The following is a 15148-nucleotide window of genomic DNA, read 5'->3' on the forward strand; positions in this document are numbered from 1 at the left end:
GGCATTGCTTTTAAGAGAGAAAAAATATAGTTTTATGGGTACATATGTTTTATCTATATCCTGGGTTTCTGAGACAAGGGCAGCACATACTAATTTGGTTTTATTAAGCTGGAAATTCTCAGAACACAATCGTAGTACTTATAGCTTTACCTTCTCTAGACCATGTCCACCCAATTCTTTAACTGTAGACCTTCTGCCAATGTTTTTTAATAGTCCCCCACATAGCAGAAGTGAAAGGGTACAGAGACCGCAAGCAATGATTCTATATTGCAGTCCCCCCACATCCCATTGGGGATGTGTTCCAAAATTACACTGGCCTTCCATCAACTGTTAAAAATAGAACTGTTCTGGATGGTCTTTTAGAAATAAAATGACTTAAATAATATGAAGCAGTAAGTGTAGTGTTAAATATGAATTGGCTTTATGTTTTTAATCTCACGTTATAAACTGTTGGTTCCTTCCAATAAAACATAATTAGGATTAAACACAGTTCATATAGATTTAGGTATTATAAGGTACGGTTAATCTAGAATAGAAAGGAAAGACTCTTAATGTCTCTTCAAAGCTATGTCACAGGAAGGTAAGGGAACATATAAGCACAAACCCCATTGCATATCAAGCAAAATCAAAGTATCTAACTGAATATTACAGGAAAAAATTACCACAACTGAGTGAACAATACATTCCATTCAGAAAACAATACCTGATTATTTGGATCTGTGAGGTATCTCACCACTATAGGCATAAGGTATTCAGAAAATGCTGCAGGGAAGTTTGGCCTACTCTCCTGTAGAAAAATGGCAATGGGTGGTATCTGTTCCATTAATTCTGTCCGTACAGTAGGTTCTAGAAATTGAAATTTTAAAAAATTTGAAAATACTTTTGGGATTAAGCCAACAGTTTGTATGCCATTAGCAGCTGAGAAGATGGATCTGAGAAGCCAACAAATAGTAACCTTCATTCACTGTTTCTCCTTGTCACTGACATTAAGCATGATGCCTCCAATAAAAATAAGGCAATATACAGCCATCAAACTATTAAAAACAGTGTTCCACGATTTTTTTCTAGTCATCTGTTAATACTATTAAATAAATTGATAGACATCACAATATCTGCTAGTTGCAATTTGTAGAATTTAACTAGAAATAGTATAAAAAGTAGAGAAAAGTAAAACGTTTTCTATTGTTCAGAATTTTCATTCGTTTCAATGGCTAATTCCAATGCTAATACTTTGAAGAAAGTGGGGGAAAGAATAGTTTCTATCAACATTTTATGATTATTTCTTTAAACTAATACAAAACTCCTTTTATGTTAAACAGTTCCAAGCACCATAACCTTTCTTTATAGAGGAGCTATTCCTATCCAATACGCTATGTGGTTGATTTTTTTTCTTGTGCTTTCTCCAGAAACATAGTATCTTATCTGAAAGGCGGTGGAACCGAAAATAGTTTAAATGCAACTTATATTGCATTATAAACTAATAAAAATAGAAACCAAATGTAATAAATATATGAAGAAATCACTTCCTCCTTAACCACAAGTATAAACTATTTTAGTGATTTATCACTTTCTTATAGTCTCTACAAGAACAACAAAATCTCTTGAGATTTCAAGCAAAAATGTGAAAAACATCTAGAAATCTCAGGAATTTAAAATTCTATTTTGGTATAATACCTTTGCAGCCTACAAACTGGAAATCAGATATGCAAATTATCATTGGGAATTTACAAGATTTTTTAGAGATGCTGATAATTACTTTCACCGCAAATCAAGTAAAATATTTAATTCTTATTTTTTTTTCTTTCAAGTCTCAAAATCTGTAGAACCCTGCCAATGATTATAGTCATAATCTATATTTCATATGTACAAGTTTATACTCAAATACACTAATACAAAGAACACATTTTTAATTAATGACAGTATAAAGAACAGAAGAGTCACCTGTATCTTCAGACAGCCGGACCACTATTGACATAACTGTCAAGAAATCTTCCTCATTATGATTGAAATCTCGAAAGACATCAAGTAGACCCCTGGCAATTATTTGCCTGCACAAGCAACAAATATTTAGTTATTGTTTGAAATATTAATTCATAATTACAGCTTTGTGAACAAATTTAACAACAGTATAATCTAATTCAACTGCAGGTATGTTTTATTTATGTTCAACACAGGGGGACTCTCCTGAAGGGCTCATCGCCTTTTCCAAATTACTCAGAGAATTGCTGGCAGAGGATAACATACAAAGCAATACTGGCTGGGAATCAAAGTCTCCTTTTAAAAAATCCTAAAGGAATTCTAAACTGAAAGATAGGCCATGACCGCATCTAAAGTTAAGTAATTGATCAATTTCAGCTTTTTGAGTATTGTTCTCTCTGCTTTCAGCATGCAAAGGAAGGTACAATTCCTTCATTTCAGCACATAATATATGTCCATATAAATCATTGAACATGCACATAAAGACCTAGATAAAAAAGATTAATAATTAAAGCAATTAAATGGCTATGTTACAAGCAGAATTTTGCAACGGTTATTATCATAGTTATTAATTATTATAACAATATTGTTGTAAAGTCAAAGAACTTTTTCCCATTTTGTTCTGGTACTGTTGTTTATTATCAGAGAAGAGAGAATATACCATTATGTTCATTCGTTATACAGGTAGTCCTCATTTACCAACTTCCTCATTCAGCAATTTGAAGTGACAAAAATGTTTAAAAAAACTGTGACAAATCTTGCATTTGTGATTATTACAGTGTCCCACAGAGACACAAATGCCATTTGTGCACTTTGCAATTGGCTTGGTAGAAACTAAGTTAATAGAGAAGGCATGTCTCTACCATGATGCTTTGCTTAACAATTACAATTTCAGGCATTTTTTTAAACAACTGAAGAGAAAGTGGTATCGTAAGCCTGTTGTGGTCACGTAATCTTCCACTTAGCAACAGAAGTGCAAGTGCCAATTTTGGTCATTAAACAAAGAATATCTGTATAAAATTCCCTTTTTAGATTTTTTTATCTCGCCACATAGACAAAAAATCTCTAAACCCATAAGGTAAAGATAAAGATTCCCCTTGCACATATGTACTAATCATTTCTGACTCTAGGTGTTCATCTCTGTTTCAAAGCCGAAGAGCCAGTGCTGTCCGAAGAAGTCTCCGTGGCCATGTGGCCGGCATAACTAAACGCCGAAGGTGCATGGAACACTATTACCTTTTCATTAAAGGGGTCCCTATTTTTCTACATGCATTTTTACTTATTTTCAAACTGCAGAACTTGGGAGAAGTAACGGGAGCTCACTCCGTTACACAGCACTAGGGATTCGAACTGCCAAACTTTCTGATCGACAAGCTCAGTGTCTTAGCCACTGAGCCACTGCATGCCCTAAACCCATAGATTTTGCAATATCAAAACTCTCTCTGATATTTTATTTGAAACAATGCATACATGATATAATCTAAAACTTAGTTGGTCCAGGAAAGAGCAAAACACCCTGTATCCCTCAAATATTTCGACCAACTTTCATCAGCTCCAGAAAGCATAGCCAAAAGGATCTAAACCAAGTTATTCAAAATATCCAAACAGCATTAATTGTCTATCCCAGTTTCAGGATTTTTTTTTTTTTTTAAAAATGCAACAAAATAGTAATAATTATTTTCTATATTACCTGTTAAATATATTATCACTAAAAGCATATTTTTCTAAACGTCCAAGTGGAGTTAAGTTATCCTGCCCTGGAATGTCCAGGAAAGCAGTTATCCTCATGCTCTCACAATCTGGTCCATAGTCTTCAAACCCAACTTTAAAAAGAAAGAAAAATGACACGTTAGTATGAAAGGAGGGGAAGAGGAATCCAACACCAATCTAATTTGCAGATGTGCCCTTGGCTACATTTCCTTTATCAGGCAGAAAATTTTGCTTCTGTAAGTGTATGCTCACTTGCATGCCTCTACAGAAAGGGTTAAAAAGAAGTTAAGTTTGTCAGGTGATATGCAAGGGCAGCAGTTAGTTGCAAAAGGGTGGCTTTGAGTAACATGTATTTCCTTTGTTTCATGGGCCGTGAAAAATAAAGACAGTTCACAATGGATGTCTCAAGATTGACTACCCAACTGTCACCCTAAAGCTGAACTAAAACAATCGTTGGGATCAAAACATATAATTTGTGAAAAGTGATCACAAAAATGAAAAACCAGATAATTCAGGGACTGAAATCCAGATGCAACTATATTCAAGGAAACTTAATATAATATTGAAGGTGGCATACTACAACCGGAACAATCTAAGAAATTTCAGATTGTGATTGATTGAAGAGTAGTCATTTGGTGGAAGACACAAATATTTGTTATTAGTAAAGCTGCATTAAAAAGTAACATTAAAGAAAATTTTGCAAGAAAATTTAAAAATATGCACACATTATTTGTAATGTTGTTGAACAGATATACCTTAGACTCCACTTTTGCTTTAAAAAGAAAGTGGAGAAAGCTATATGAATTACACAACCTCGCACAGATAGTCCTCACTTAACAACCTCAATTGGCATTGGAATTTCCATCCCCAAGCAAAATGGTTGGTAGGTGAAACATCATATAACTGTGTCACTTAGCAATAGCAGTTCTGGTAATCGTGATTGTAGTCATTAAGTGAGGACTGTGCCACTAAGCAAGGAACTTACACTTCTGCCCTTCCATCCTTGTCTCGTTCATCTCCCATATCTAAAGTGTCTCTGTGTGTATCCATGCCACTCTCCCTCTGCTAACTATTACAATCTTCTTCCTTCTGTTGCCAGTGGCACAAAGGTCAGTGAGGGGCAGCAAGGATAGGCAACGCCAGTAGAGAGCAGGATGGCCAAAAGGGCAGAGATGGGGGGAGGCATACACAGGTGGGAGAGTTGAAGGACATGCTGTAGTCATAAATGCACGCCGGCTACCAGGTGGCCGAATTTTAATCTTGTGTGCTAATTTGTAAGTACCATTCATTCAGTGCCACTGTAACTTTTTGAATGGTCCTTAAGCGAGTATTACCTGTATAATCCTCAATATTTCATTTTCTATTTCCCTTTCCCAAGTACTTAAAGCTTATCAATGCTGCTTCTATGTGAAAGAGAGAGGTTCTTTGCAGATTGAGAATAAGCACTGTCAGTCAGTTTTTTGATATGTGCAAACACAATATGGCCATTTTCTGTTGGCACACCACAATTGTTAACTTTGTAGTCAGTCAATTTATGCAAAACCCGCCATTGTAGGAATTGAACATTCTATAAAATGTTCGAGCATTGCATGTCTCTTCTAAACACACAGATGGCCAGATGATTCTTTCAAATCAGAAGATTATAATAATATAATGATTATTAAACACCTTGTCACTTAATTCAAAATCTTAAGAGTCCTGAACAAAAAGATATGTTGTTAAGTACAGCATTTTTTTTACAAATTAAAGTGTGCATAACATTACATAAATGTTACATTACATGAACATTAGTAATACAATATAAGATTTACATCTATCAAACAAGGTTTGGAAATTTATCTGAACAAAACAACTCCAAATTTGAGTAGGTTACTTGAAAGTCTACTTCCTTCTCCTTAACTGGGGGAAAAGAAACCAATTTAGATTATTGATCATCCAAACATATCAACAATCCACCACTAAAAGCCAACTGTAGATTTACCTTTCCAGAGTTCATAGTAACAGAGGGTCGGGAGGATGCAGGAGAGTGTTTGAGAGGCACCATGCGGGTTCAGGAAGGTGTGCAAGAGGCATGGTACAAGTTGGGATGATGCAAAATAGATACCATTACATCATGTCCGGCCAGATCTGCTTCTCTACCTGAGCAGTGACAGTCACCAACAGATATCTGCCTTCAGGATTTTGAACAATATTGCACAGGCACCTAGGTGACAGGGCTGCATTCAATTGGAACAGCCAGTGCATCAGCAGGAGGCCTGGTTTGTTTTTCTATGACTGTCACAAAGCCTGCCATGTTGAGAATGGCCCTGTGCTTCTTACAAGCTGCAGGGAGAGTCAAATAAACTGGAGTACGTGCTGCCTGTGTCATGTTTCAGCTGCTGCAGAGTTGTGTTCTGAAGTAGTGTCTGACAAAAAGAACGGCAGTTGCGAACTCTGAAGGGAGAGATGCTCAGTGGTTGCTTTTAAAAAAATTGGCAGTCCCTGGAGTGCAGCTATCTTCCCTTTCTCCCCCTCCCCAATTTGGAGACCAGGGAGATAATGATTTTCCTTGGGATTGTGGGTATAATTCAGAGCTCTAGCTACCTCAGTGAGAGCACGTTGGGTGGGGAAGGGCATCTGATACATTTATGAGGGGTGAGAGGGAAAGCCTACTATTTGAGACTGAAAGCATCTTAAAGATCTGATTTGATAATCCACTTGGTTGGTTGTGTTACCAGGTAATAACATGAAATATTTTGACTGGAGAGTGGAATGAGAAAGGTCAGGAGGGAGCTGAAGTGTGGAAGAAAGAGAAAGTTATTGTGACAGATAATGGATACAGAGGGCTATGGTGGGACATAGGGAGTGGACCACTCTTGGGGAAAATAGACTCAGCATGCTATACTTGTTCCACATTCCAGCCTCCTATACTTATTCCCAAGGCCTGATCATCTGATCTTCAGTGGTCAGAATCCCTGGCTGCTGCTACTGAATTCCAGGTCATTCGGTAATAAGGCTTCCCTCGTCCACAATTGAGTAGTGGAGGAGAAAGCCAAGCCCATGTATATTACGAAAACATGGTTGGTTGCAGATGGGGTAATCCCTTCTTTAAAATGTGACCAATTGATTACAAGTATGACGTCAGCCGTAACCCCAGGCAGGGGAAGTGGAGTGGCCATTATCATTCAAAAGTCCTTGGTGATGCTTACAGGCACTGCCAGGCAGGGAAACTGGATAGGAGACCCTGCTTGTATAGTTAAGCTCGTGGAATAGATGTTAACGCATGTACTTCCCTGCTATATGGCCTAGTGGAGCTCTTCCATACTGGGTCAAGTTGGGGGTTGGAGTTGCCTAGGCCTATGCCATTGAGGGATTTGAAACTACTTGCTCTGGGATTGCGGTCAAAGGCATTTCAGAAGTTTGTAATTAACCATGGAAACTATGTACTGTATTTTTCAGAGTACAAGAAACACCTTTTTCCCTCAAAAAAGAGGCTGAAAATCTGGATGCGTTTTATTCAATGAATATAGCATTTTTTGCCTCCTGAAACCCCGCCCCCTTCACCAAAATGGCCACGCATAGCTTGTAGGAGACTTTCAGAGAGCTCCTGGGGGCCTAATGCATTTTTTTTTTTTACAAAACACGTGCCCATTTTTGCAAAAAAAAAGGGGGGGGTGTTTTTTGCTTGTTTTTTCCCTCCCCAACCTCTGGAAACACTCTACAAGCCCCCTAAGGGCTAGTCATGCCCTTTTTTTTGAAAAAAAGAAAAAACAGGCCCGTTTTTGGGAGGTTTGCAGAGTGCAAAAACTTTTTTTAAAAAATTTGCCTCTTCAAAATCTTGGTGCATCTTATACTCTGAAAAATACAGTACTTAACCCAGGTTATTGAGAACCACCCAACTTCCAAAAATGTAAGTGCAAAGAAACAGCTAAAGGAAAGATAGTAACTAGAGCTCAAGTAGCATATAAATTTAATAATTACCATCATCATCTAGACCCTCTAATAGTTGTGATAATCTCACAGTTCCATAAAAACAATTTTATCAGTTGATAAAGAGATTGGAACTATACTATTTGGTACAGAATTTAAAAAGCTCTGATTTAAAATCTGTATGTTTTCTCCCATACATAGTGCAAATAGGAGGCAGAGTACTGCATTGCTTAATTTTTTAATCTTAAAAGCCAGCAGCTTATTAGATCTCCTTTTTCCATCAGGTACAAAAAATATAAGTAAGTGGTATGTAACCTGTAAAATTCAAATGAACAGAAACTAAATACAGGTAGTCCTCAACTTACAACAGTTCCTTTTGTGACTGTTGGAAGTTACAAAGCACTGAAAAAAGTGGCTTATGATTATTTTCAAGACATATGACTGTTACAGCATCTTCATGATCATGTGATCAAAATTCAAATGGTTGCAACTGACTCATATATATGACAGTCACAGTATCCTGGGATTGTGTGATCACTTTTTGCAACCTTCTAACAAGCAAAGTCAATGGGGAAGTCAGATTTACTTAACAAATGGGTTACTAATTTAACAATTGCGGTGATTCATTTAAGAACTGTATCAAGAAAGGACTTGATAAGGGCAAACTCACTTAAACAAATGCCTCACTTAGCAACATAAAGTTTGGGATCATTTGAGGTTGTAAGTCGGGGACTTCCTGTATCTAAAATTATGGACCTCATCAACTCTGCCTTATCACCTACTTTCAGTTCTATGGACTGATATACCAAATAATCAAAGAATCACCCATGGGATCCCCACTCTCAAAACTCATAGCAGAGACTATATAATGCAGCATCTCAAAACTATAGTACTTCCACACATACAACCAAAAGCATGGATCTTGTATGCAAATGACACCCTTCTCATAATTAAAAAAAGGAACTAGAAAAGACTCATGAAGCAATCAACATCTTTAACAGGAATAAAAGAAGAAAACAACAATACTACCTTTTCTGGATGTCCTCATCACTAGAGGAAACAACAGCAAATTAGAAACGCAATTCATCTACAAAGAACAACCCACACTAACCAATTGGTCCATTACTAAAGTAACAACCCAACCTCCCATAAGAATAGTTGCATAAGATATTATTCAAAAGAGCACAAACACACTGCAGGAACATGAGAAAAAGGAAACAGTTTATATAACATCTTCCCACAACATGGATAGCCATGCAATTTTATCAAAAAGTGCCTGACCACACAACCCACTACATACAACCAATACAATGAAAAGAATAATATTACCATACATAAAAAATAACCAATAGACTATTACAGAAACATGGCATCACCATATTTCGCAGAAGTTTGGCATTCAGACAAATTAGTCACCAATAGACACACAGAAATAAACTATATTACACACCATTCAAGAGGCAACGAAAAGTTAAGGAAGGGAGGGAAACATCAGAACATATCCTCTCCAACAGTCAACACGCAAATAAGCAATAAACAAGGTACTGTCAAGAGAAAACTACATTCCCACCAGCACTGGGAAGGCAAGCTACTATCTAGGTAGTCCTTAACTTACAACCTTTCACTTAATGATGCTTTGAACTAATGATAGACTCAGAAAGGGTGCCTTACATCTGACCACCACAAAGATTGCACACATGATTGTAGTCATGTGATCACAATCTGGGTGCTTAGCAACCTGTTCGTATTTATGATCTGTTGCAAGCACACTGTGACTATGCATCAGTATTTTAATATGCTCTGCCAGATTCCCCACAAATTCAATGGGGAAGTCATCAGTAAGATTTGCAAATGGTGATATTTGCGAATTGAACTTCCCCTTGGGTCTGGATGTTGGGTGAAAGAACTGCTTGCCAAAGGATTTCAGTCTCTGAGTGGAGAGGTAAGGAGGAAAAGGTGCCTCAGGGAGGTGGGAGAGGGAGTCCCAGCAAAAGCCACACTTGTCTCTCCACTGACAGGTAAAGTCAAATGGGGAAGCCAACAGGAAGTTGCAAATGGTGATTTGTAACCATGAAAGACTACAACCATTCAGGATTCACCTAACATTACCAACTGGTACTGTCATCTTAAGTATGAAAACGAAGTATGAAAAACCTTTGAAAGGCTAGTGATGTCCCACTTGAAAGCCATCACAGATCCGCTATTAGACCCCCCCCCCTGCAATTTGCATACCAAGCAAATAGATCAACAGATGATCCTGTTAATATGGCTCTGCACTACAACCTACACATTTTTTGAATTTCCAAAGACCTACGCAAGGGTCCTCTTTGTAGACTTTAGTTCAGCATTCGATACCATCATACTGGACATTCTTCTACCTAAACTAAATCAGGTAGCGGTACCCGAACACACTTGTAAGTGGATCACAAGCTTCCTAACAGACAGGAAGCAGCAGGTGAAGCTAGGCAAAATCACATCAGATACCTGTACAATTAACACAGGAGCCCACCAGGGCCGTGTTCTCTCTCCACTTCTCTTTTCTCTATATACCAATGACTGCATCTCAAACAATCCTTCTGTTAAACTACTGAAGTTTGCAGATGATACAAGAGTGATTGGTCTTATTCGAGACAACGATGAAACCGCATATAGGCGGGAGGTTGAACAACTATTCAAGACCTAAAATGGACACCTAACATCAAAAACATCATCAAAAAAGCACAAGAAAGAATGTGACAACTCAGGAAGCTCAAACTGCCCAAGGAGCTGCTGATTCAGTTCTACAGAGGAATTATTGAGTCTGTCATCTGCACCTCTGTAACTGTCTGGTTTGGTTCTGCAACCCAATAAGACAGACACAGACTTCAGAGGAATAATTACAACTGCAGAAAGAACAATTACTGCCAACCTGCCTTCCATTGAGGACCTGTACACTGCACGAGTGAAAAAGAAGGCCGTGGAAATATTTACAGATCCCTCGCATCCTGCACATAAATTGTTTCAACTCCTACCCTCAAAACGAGGCTACAGAGCACTGCTCACCAAGACAACTAGATACAAGAAGAGTTTTTTCCTGAACACCATCACTCTGCTAAACAAATAATTCCCTCACTACTCTCAAACTATTTTCTAAGACTGCATTACTATTACTATTAGTCTTCTCATTTGTTCCTATCACCCATCTCCTCCCACTTATGACAGCAGGACTGTAACTTTGTTGCTTGTATCCTTACGATTTATACTGATATTATTTCCTGACTGCTTATTTGTACCCTATGACTATCATTAAGTGTTGTACCTTTTGATTCTTGACGAATGTACCTTGTCTTTTTAAGTACACTGAGAGCACATGCACCAAAGACAAATTCCTTGTGTGTCCAATCACACTTGGCCATTAAAGAATTCTATTCTATTCTATTCTATTCTAAGTACATGCAGTCATGTGACATCACACATTATGAGTGTGTCACCTACTGATGGAGTTCCCAGTCCCAATTACAACCAATGAGCAAGGGCTACCAGTATAGTCTACTAAACTGGAAGTTTAAATGTATATTCCTATCTATAGACTCTTTCTTTCTCTATGAAACAATGAATACAGCTTTCTTAAAGTCTAAAGAGAAAGATGAGCCTGCAAGTTGAGCAGTTCAACTCCAACTGACAATTATGATCTGTGATAGCCTTTGGGTCACAACTAAATACAGCTATTTAGCCATGTGGCAGGATATGGTCATAAATACAGAACAAAACCCATAGATTTTGAGTTTAGGTTAGCATTTTAACTTGAATCCTGTAATTACAGCCTACTTGTTACTATCAAAATAAAAGGATCCAAGAATGTATATTCTTCAAGTCACAACACTCTCATTAAATCAGCAAAAATGAGCAGTTGTTTTGTTGCAAACATGATGTTACAAATGAAACAGGAAGTGCTGTGGTGGCGGTTAGAGTGCAGCACTGCAGGCTACTTCTGCTGACTGCCAGCAATTCAGCAGTTCAATTTTCACCGGCTCAAGGTTGACTCAGCCTTCCATCCTTCCGAGGTGGTAAAATGAGGACCCAGATTGTAGGGGGAATATGCTGACTCTGTAAAACCACTTAGAGAGGGCTGTAAAAGCACCATGAAGTGGTATATATGTCTAAGTGCTATTGCTATTAATAGAAGGTTGAGAGAGTAATTATGAAATCAAACTATAAAAGAATAAAAATACCTGATGATACCTTTCCCACACTGTTTACATATGAATTTACATGCATATATCCATGCACCTGTGTTTGCATTGTATATGTACACAATGCTCTATTGTTTTAAATTAAGTTCTCTTAAACTGCATGCTTGCAAAATATTGGGAACTAGGGTTTGCTTTGGGTGCCTTGTCTTCAACATACCCACAATGAGATGATTGCACCTTGTTTCCCTTCCTCTCCATGTCATCTTGAAAATGAGAATCACATCTGAGCATCAGAGCTATCTATGTAAATCTCACACCTTCAGGCAGTAGTCCTGTTCCTGTTCCTTTGCATCAAACTAATACAATAAGTCTGCTCTGAAAAAAGCAAAGACAGCACTTACTAGTGACCCTCTCTCCATTTCCTGTCTCATGACCTAGAGATGAAACACATCCTTTGAGAACTCTGCCTTAAAGGATGTACAATTTTCTCATATAGAAAGGAATACTTATTGTTCAGATGAAATGTATTAGACAAATATGATTTGAAAATAAAGTCTAAGTCATGCTTACAATATAAAAACTTGACAATTAAGCTTTTAATTTAGAATGTAAAACTTTACTCTCAAGACTTTTTCTGCTATATATTCTAAATAATCTAAATTAATATATATATATATATATATATATATATATATATATATATATGCTTTATTTGTGCTGATAAATAAATAAATAAAATAAAACACAAATATAACAAAGGCAACAGTTCCTGTCGTGATGGACTCTTGTGACGAGCCGATTGACAGATGATGGAAGCAGTTAGCTCCCTCCCATAATTGGGGCTTACCAGGGGTTGTGACTATATATATATATATATATATATATATATATATATATATATATATATATATATATATATATATATATATATCAGCACAAATAAAACATATATATATATATGCACAAATTATATATATATATTATCAGCACAAGTAAAACATATATATATATATATATGTGTGTGTGTGTGTGTGTGTGTGTGTGTGTGTATGTATGTATGTATGAATGTATGTCGGTCTGTCTGTCTGTCTGTCTGTCTGTCAATCGGCTCATCACAAGAGTCCATCACGACAGAAACCCAATATTTTTACTGTTGCCTGTTATATTTGTGTTTTTTATTTATAATATTATATTTTTATTATATATACATACATATGTATGTATATATGTATGTATATATAATATGTATATGTATATGCATCTGTATGTATGGGTATGGCTGTGTGTACACACATACACACACACACTGATGTACGTATTTGCACACACAGAGAAATATGTATGTATCTATGTGTGTGTGTGTGTATGTATATATTTATATATGTATGTATGTATGTATGTATAGGTATACATGTGTGTGTATATATATATGTGTGTGTGTGTGTGTGTGTGTATATGTTTGTGTCTGTATATGTATATGTATGTATTTATGTATGAATATATGTATATATTGAGAGCAGGCATCAGAATTTTATTTTTAATGTGTGCCAGTGTGGTCACAGAAAAAAACAGTAAAGGTTATCTTATCTTAAAATTTCCTTATTTTACTTTACAATGCTATATGTTCACAAAAACCAACAAAGGTTTTAAAAGTAAGCAAACAAATCTACCAGGGCTGCATTTTAATGGCAGCATCTTCAATTCACAATTACTTGCTACAAGTTATTCTTTAAGCTTAATTGATGCTGCAACCACTGTTTTTGCTAATCAGTCACAGAAAGCAAAACAGAAACAAGCATGTAAACAAGAAGAGGTAGACTCAAGCATATCAATATCCCAAATAAAAGGATACTTTTTTCCTTTTAGTATTTTTCTGTTTACCCAAAACCTTTCTGTCACCTCTCCACTGTAAAACTACATACTCTAAGGATTTACACTGCTTTATGTTGTTTATCTATTTCAAGGAAACTGCAAAATATACCAATATCATAAATTAATTAGATATATCAGTGTCTTTATTCAGATCTCACAAAAGTGCAAAAGATTAAGATAGCTTTTCAGATATGTGTGATTAAAATCCGCAACCTTTCCAGGAGGCTAAGATTCATAGGAACTGTTAACTCCATCTATCTGCTCCCTGGGGGCCAGCTACAAAAAGCTAGGTTGCTCCATTCACCCAATGACACTGACAGTTATGGATTTCAAACTGGAGTAGTCAAGCCACACAAATCAAAAAGCCTCCAGTATCATTCAAAGCTACAACTCTTACCATATTATGTACACTGTGAGCATATGCACCCAAGACAAATTCCTGGCCAATAAAGAATTCTATTCTATATAGTTTTTTCCCCCTACAAATAGCAATTCTCCTAAGCCAGAGAGAGAGGGACAGAAGAAGGATCAACATCCTAATTCTTTATACTATAATCCAATTTGATTTCTCTGGGAGGAAATTTTAACAAGCCAGGTCAGAGCTCCTTTGAGAAAGCCACAACCACCACCACCACGATTTCACTGCCATTTTCCTTTCCTTTTCTGTGTATGTGTGTGTGTTTTAAAGAAAAATTGAAAAACAAGTTACTCACAATCATCTAAGTCATCCTGCAAATCCACAAAATACAAAGGGATTCCTACAAATGAAAACAAGAGTAAGAAAGAGAGAGAAGACACGCGGGGGGAGGGGGGTGTTGTGTTGCTGCTCCACAAAACCGGGGGTGGGAGAGGGAAGGGGGTGATGAGGGGGGGCAGGCATGAAAGACACAAATAAATGAAAGCCTGAAGAGCAGCACATGAAACAGGCAGCCACGGCACCGCCATCTTCAAACAGCCTCTGAACGCCGCCGCCGCCACCACCACCACCCCAAGCACCACATTTTTAAAAAGCTGGCGAGAGAGAGCAGCGGGAGGGGAGGAGAGACACCCAGGTAAGCAGGTCGCCCCCTCCCTGCCTCCCTCCCTCTCACACACACCCCCACGGCTTACCAGCCATTTTGAAAGGCGCATGGGTGGGGAGGAGACTGGGGTCCGGGAGAGGACGGCCAAAAAGGAAGAGCTGCCGGCTTATCCCGGTCGCCTTTCGGGCAGCCGCCCTACTTCCGCCGCTCGCCCGAAAAGTCAAACGTCAATGGCGGTCTCCGTGGACCGAAGCTTCCTTTCCCCGTCGCTCCTCCTCGCCCGGCTTCTCGTCCTGAGGCGGAGGGGGGGGGGCGGAGGGGGGGTAAGGGTGTGTGTGGGGGGGGGCAATCTAATGGCGTTGACTGGCCGAAACCGAGGCGCGCCTGGAGAACCGGAGGGCGGCCCCGCGCGCGCGCGCCAAAGATGGGCGTCTCCTGCCTCCGTCCAGGATTAGGTCACTGGGAAAGGAGGCGGGGCGCCCGTCA

At 38.0% G+C, this 15148-nt stretch overlaps 1 protein-coding gene across 4 annotated transcripts in view; it reads right to left on the reverse strand.

Annotated features, from left to right (window-relative positions):
- The window catches only part of LOC116509371 (serine/threonine-protein phosphatase 4 regulatory subunit 1-like), a 42384-nt gene extending 27324 nt beyond the window's left edge, over positions 1 to 15060 (reverse strand). For 2 of the 4 annotated variants that reach the window (XM_032218524.1, XM_032218521.1), the window contains exons 1-5: positions 14751 to 15060; positions 14354 to 14398; positions 3668 to 3800; positions 1942 to 2048; positions 704 to 846 (exon numbers count right to left, since the gene is read on the reverse strand). In XM_032218524.1, the coding sequence (XP_032074415.1) occupies positions 704 to 846; positions 1942 to 2048; positions 3668 to 3800; positions 14354 to 14398; positions 14751 to 14757 (435 nt within the window). In that variant the 5' untranslated portion in view covers positions 14758 to 15060. The remainder of the gene's footprint in view (positions 1 to 703; positions 847 to 1941; positions 2049 to 3667; positions 3801 to 14353; positions 14399 to 14750) is intronic. The other 2 variants (XM_032218523.1, XM_032218525.1) reach the window with 2 other exon arrangements.
- Between the last annotated feature and the right edge of the window lie 88 nt (positions 15061 to 15148).

Source organism: Thamnophis elegans, chromosome 5, assembly GCF_009769535.1.
Source record: "Thamnophis elegans isolate rThaEle1 chromosome 5, rThaEle1.pri, whole genome shotgun sequence".
Taxonomy (NCBI): Eukaryota; Metazoa; Chordata; class Lepidosauria; order Squamata; family Colubridae; genus Thamnophis; species Thamnophis elegans.